Genomic DNA, 6,000 nt, shown 5'->3' on the forward strand with positions numbered 1-6,000 from the left:
AAAAAAGAGTTATTATTTAAAAAAAAGAGTTATTATTTAAAAAAAATTGAGTTATTATTTAAAAAAAAAAGAGTTATTATTGTAAATGAAAACATACCTCTTTCAATCAAGATGATCGGAACTTGTATCTTTAAAAAAAATAAAGCAGTTGTATTATACTCATAAGATGACTGCTAGCAGTCATCTTATGAGCCTATAGACAAATCATTCAAATGACATTGCTTTAGATATCACTGTCAGTCATTTAATTGACACATTTAAGTGCTGGAGTAGAAAAAAGTATAAGGTTATTTACTCTCATATTTACTCTAGTGTGGTTGCAACAACAACGCCTAGCTAGAGAAATCTGTTAGGTCTAAAATACTGATTGCTTCCAAGTAATGATGCAAAAAAGATGTCGCTAATAGAATGGTCAGAGTAAATCAGTATATTCAGTATGTCATTCTGACAAGTCGAGTCACTGGTCGCTAGTGAAATTTGAGAACTTCTCTGTATCAGCAGGTTTTTATTTTTTACTTATAGCACATTCATTCACAATGTACTCTGGGCAACTAATGCTTGCACCATCAGCTCCGGCTGGTCGCCAGTAAGCTGTGACAACTTGGTTTCATCAGCAAGCTTCTCGGTATGCTTACCTCCTCAATAATCTCCTTAATCAACTCCTCTCCCCCGCACTCATTCATGAGACAGTCCGTCAACGTGTTCTGGGCCGCTAAAGCCTGCACCATCAGCTCCAGCTGGTCGCCAGTAAGCTGTGAGAACTTGGTTTCATCAGCAAGCTTACCTCGGTATGCTTACCTCCTCAATAATCTCCTTAATCAACTCCTCTCCCCCGCACTCATTCATGAGACAATCCGTCAACGTGTTCTGGGCCGCTAAAGCCTGCACCATCAGCTCCGGCTGGTCGCCAGTTAGCTGCGAGAACTTGGTTCCATCAGCAAGCTTACCTTGGTATGCTTACCTCCTCAATAATCTCCTTAATCAACTCCTCTCCCCCGCACTCATTCATGAGACAGTCCGTCAACGTGTTCTGGGCCGCTAAAGCCTGCACCATCAGCTCCGGCTGGTCGCCAGTAAGCTGTGAGAACTTGGTTTCACCAGCAAGCTTCCCTCGGTATGCTTACCTCCTCAATAATCTCCTTAATCAACTCCTCTCCCCCGCACTCATTCATGAGACAGTCCGTCAACGTGTTCTGGGCCGCTAAAGCCTGCACCATCAGCTCCGGCTGGTCGCCAGTAAGCTGTGAGAACTTGGTTTCACCAGCAAGCTTCCCTCGGTATGCTTACCTCCTCAATAATCTCCTTAATCAACTCCTCTCCCCCGCACTCATTCATGAGACAGTCCGTCAACGTGTTCTGGGCCGCTAAAGCCTGCACCATCAGCTCCGGCTGGTCGCCAGTAAGCTGTGAGAACTTGGTTTCTCCAGCAAGCTTCCCTTAGTATTCTTACCTCCTCAATAATTTCCTTAATCAACTCCTCTCCCCCGCACTCATTCATGAGACAGTCCGTCAATGTGTTCTGGGCCGCTAAAGCCTGCACCATCAGCTCAGGCTGGTCGCCAGTAAGCTGTGAGAACTTGGTTTCGTCGGCGAGTTCTTTGGCGCCGCCGCCGCCGGCGCGGAGCTGCCAGAACTCGTGCGGGTAGCGGCCGCGAGCCTCGAAGTAGGAGCGGCCGATTGTGTCTCGAAGACTCCCTGCGAGCGACAAATTAGAAAATTATAGATATTATTACACTATTATCGTCATCGGCGTGTCTGTCAAGCCGGATATGTCAGTAGCAGTGTAAAGCAAACTAAACCATGGTATCCCTAGGAAAGGAACAAAAAACAGCAATGTACACCGAACAACGATGAAATGTAAACAAAATAGTTCCACAGATAAGATATAAATGACACGCGATTTTCGGACAATTCAATCGTAGTGTTGCTAACCCGCGATTTTTAAGGTTCCGTAGCCAAATGGCAAAAAACGGAACCCTTATACGTTCGTCATGTCTGTCTGTCTGTCCGTCTGTCTGTCCGTCCGTATGTCACAGCCACTTTTCTCCGAAACTATAAGAACTATACTGTTGAAACTTGGTAAGTAGATGTATTCTGTGAACTGCATTAAGATTTTCACACAAAAATAGAAAAAAAACAATAAATTTTTGGGGTTCCCCATACTTTGAACTGAAACTCAAAAATTTTTTTTTTCATCAAACCCATACGTGTGGGGTATCTATGGATAGGTCTTCAAAAATGATATTGAGGTTTCTAATATCATTTTTTTCTAAACTGAATAGTTTGCGCGAGAGACACTTCCAAAGTGGTAAAATGTGTGTCCCCCCCCCTGTAACTTCTAAAATAAGAGAATGATAAAACTAAAAAAAATATATGATGTACATTACCATGTAAACTTCCACCGAAAATTGGTTTGAACGAGATCTAGTAAGTAGTTTTTTTTATACGTCTTAAATCGCCTAAATACGGAACCCTTCATGGGCGAGTCCGACTCGCACTTGGCCGCTTTTTTAAATTTGCCGCCTTTTTCTACTGACAAGATTTGCTTCACCGAGTATATATATGTACAGCGCGCGCTAAACTACCTCTTTTACCTACGCTATTACCTGCTATAAATAAATATAAAACATCATTTGATTTATTGAACTAACATTTCTTGAACTATTTATTCTATTAGCATTTTGCTGTCAAAACTAAAATCAATTTTAAATATTCTCAGTACCCATTGATAAACATTGAACATGATTCTTACCATGGTTATAAACACCGGCATGAGCCAATAAGAAGTCCAATATATGCGGAGTGCTGCCCAAAGGCATCCGGTTGGAGTGATCTGCGGCGAGCACTGTGCACACATTGACAGCAAAGTCCTGCTCATTAGGCATGGGTGATAGGAGAGACAGGGCGAGGCGCTCCGAGGGCCCGGCCACGCGGGTCTGCGCTGTGCGGATCGGCTCACCAGATGCTGAGGAAAAAGATATGTGAAAAGATTTTTTATTGTATTAGTGCAAAGCCGTCTCAATAATAAAAACCTGTATAGTTATTATATTTTTTGTAGGGTCCAACCGGAAAGATTCGATTTTACTCTAGTTTCGGTCGAAACTGAACCATCGGATGAGACATATTTTTTATGCTAAAACTTGCCGAAACCGAAACTACGGTTGGATACTACCGAAAATACAGGTTCGACGCGGCCGAAAGGTTCGGCAGTTTTGAAACTTCGATTGGACAGTAATTTTTTGTGGTTGTTATTAAATGTCTAGGGAAATCGTAACATAAATTCAGTGGCCTATCCACTATTGTTTACTATGAAAATACTAAAACGAGAAAAGCATTGAAAAATTAGTTCTACAGGTGGCTGGGTGCCATTCCACTAATGTTTACTACAAAAAGAATCAATGGAAGCCAAAAATCATCAAATGTTATCTACCATTAATATAGGCCCAATAAAAAAAACCGTTAAGATTCCATGGTTAACATTGGCTGCCAGCGATTCGCTAGGGGAGTCCACTGTTTGTAGGCGCTTTTCGGTTACGATAGGGTTTTTCCCGTGTTATCGGTTACGCTCGTAACGCGCACTAAATGTGTTAAGCATTTGTCAACAATCACCAATATTAAGTCCTTTTTACATAATTCTTACAAACACAAACAGAGTAAATTACCAGAATAGTATTGCCCCCCTCCATGTGGTGTCCTCGGTGGATCTCTGCCCCTCCCCCGGGTGGTTCTGAGGTCTTCATCCAGGTCATTATCATCGTCACGGCTTGGAGGGCCTTTAGCTTTCTCATACCTGGAACAAACACTATGTTTAACAAAACCATCTATAACTATGAAATATTTAGAAACTCAGCTATAACAAATTTCAGGTAAAATGAAAATAGTAAGATGGCCAGGGAATTATTATTTCTACTATAGGTAAGCTATTTTTTTTAAAGCGCAATATTCAAAAGTAAATGTGGTAAGTATCAATGAATTTAAGGCTGAAGTAGACAAGCTTATTCTACTATATAATGATCTTCAGAAGCATTAATAATGAATATTAAAACATACATATGTAGAATTGATATTGATATCAATTATTCCTAATTATTCATATATTATATATTATATATATTGTTTAATACACTAGCAGCTGAAAGCTGATGCGTGTATATCACTGCACTTGTTTTTTTTAACGATTAATGAATATATATGAATAATTAAGAATAGTACAGTATGAAATACATGATTCTCTTTTTTATCAAATTCAGCAAGTTTACTCTCAGATTAGGGAGTGCTCCCGGTACTGGTTTTGTATATAAATACAGTACCGGAACTGGGAATTCCCGGTTCTCGCAATACAAACTCAGTACCGGGAGCATTCCCTATCTCAGATAAATGACTTACTTCTCTAGATATGTCCCATATATTCTCCTCAGCAATGTAGACCCATTGATGCAAGGGTGCGGCAATCGCAGGGGGCGCAGAAATGAATCCCACAAATCATACAAATTTACCTGTCAATTACAGAACAATTAAACAGTAGAAAACATTCTAGGACAAAAATAAACAATGCCAAACTAAGAGATTAGATTAGCAGTGTAGTATTAAACATTCAATCAAATGGATAAAAGATTCAGGCTCAGATTTACATACTCTTATGTATCTTTATTCTCAAAGTTGAATAGATTAAAATAATCTAAGAGAATGGTTGGTGGAATTATGAATCCATATACATTAACTTAAGACTCTATATATGGACTGCCAAGTACTGCCAAGGATTTCCACAAAATATTTTACTACAATACAATTGAACCAGTATGTGCAGTGTTCCGATTCACATCGTAACTTACTTAAACTTACTTAAAATAAAATATAATAAAACTTACCTTACTTATACCGCCTCGCTGCTGTACCAGTGTATAGAATAAATACAAGTCTATATCAATACCATTTACTGACGGAGTCTTAAATGGGATGCTGGAAAAGTCAAAAGTAGGTTATAATTATTTTCATTACAATAAATAGAAGTATTTTGCAACTTAAACTAGTTTAGGATTGTTTTATGTTATAACTACCATTGCCACGGTCATTAACGTATTCTTATTAGCGAGATAACGTCAGTAAGCATCATGCCAAACTCGCATTTTCAATAAATACTTACCCTTTGCTGTCGTTAAACTGCTTTAATTCCTTCAGAAATACCTCCTTATCCTTAAGATACGTGCTGGATTTTGTATTTATTTGTGGTTTAGACATTTTTGGTCTAAGAATAGCGGTACACAGATAACTCTTTATTTTAACGCTAACACTTAGTTTATAGCACTTAGACTACGATAAATGGTGAATATGTCACATAGTAACTAAAATCATCAAAAATTACTAGAAATTAATTCAAAATACAAGAAAAATCTAAAACTCGCGAGCAAGCAAAAATACCCGTCCGTTCAGAGCGTTTCGTTTGACAGAACAGTTAGGCTGGGTGTACACAAGCAACAAACATCGTCGAAGATCATTGCTATAGTTCGTCAAAGGACTGTCTCATTTCAAACATACATATAAAGCTTTGGATTCCTCCGAAAACGGTGCCGTCATATGACGGCCGTCATATAGCGGCAGCAAAAGACGGCCGTCATATAGCGGCATCAAAAGACGGCCGTCATATAGCGGCAGCAAAAGACGGCCGTCATATAGCGGCAGCAAAAGACGGCCGTCTTTACGGTGACGACATGTGGAAAGTACCACAGCGTCATAACACACCGTCAGCCACCAAGGTCAAAGCGGCAAATTTGAAAAATGTAGGCGCGAAGGGATAACGTCCCATAGAACATTTGAATTTCGCGCCTTTTTCTACTGACAAGATTTGCTTGACCATCTATAATTTACTTGGAGGATGAAAATATCATTAGAAGAGGAAAATAATCGTAGTACGGAATCATTTATTCGAATCTCGTGTCATTTATTCAAAATGGCGTCACCGCTATCTAATAAAACGTTCACGAAACTATCGACACCGTCATG

At 39.5% G+C, this 6,000-nt stretch overlaps 1 protein-coding gene across 1 annotated transcript in view; it reads right to left on the reverse strand.

Moving 5' to 3' along the window:
* The window catches only part of LOC134654588 (AT-rich interactive domain-containing protein 2), a 48,906-nt gene extending 43,456 nt beyond the window's left edge, over positions 1-5,450 (reverse strand). Inside the window, exons 1-6 of the mRNA XM_063510057.1 lie at positions 5,144-5,450; positions 4,869-4,959; positions 4,387-4,496; positions 3,663-3,790; positions 2,753-2,965; positions 1,451-1,695 (exon numbers count right to left, since the gene is read on the reverse strand). Coding sequence (XP_063366127.1) covers positions 1,451-1,695; positions 2,753-2,965; positions 3,663-3,790; positions 4,387-4,496; positions 4,869-4,959; positions 5,144-5,238 — 882 coding nt within the window. The 5' untranslated portion in view covers positions 5,239-5,450. The remainder of the gene's footprint in view (positions 1-1,450; positions 1,696-2,752; positions 2,966-3,662; positions 3,791-4,386; positions 4,497-4,868; positions 4,960-5,143) is intronic.
* Between the last annotated feature and the right edge of the window lie 550 nt (positions 5,451-6,000).

This window comes from Cydia amplana, chromosome 15 (genome assembly GCF_948474715.1).
Source record: "Cydia amplana chromosome 15, ilCydAmpl1.1, whole genome shotgun sequence".
In the NCBI taxonomy this organism is placed as follows: Eukaryota; Metazoa; Arthropoda; class Insecta; order Lepidoptera; family Tortricidae; genus Cydia; species Cydia amplana.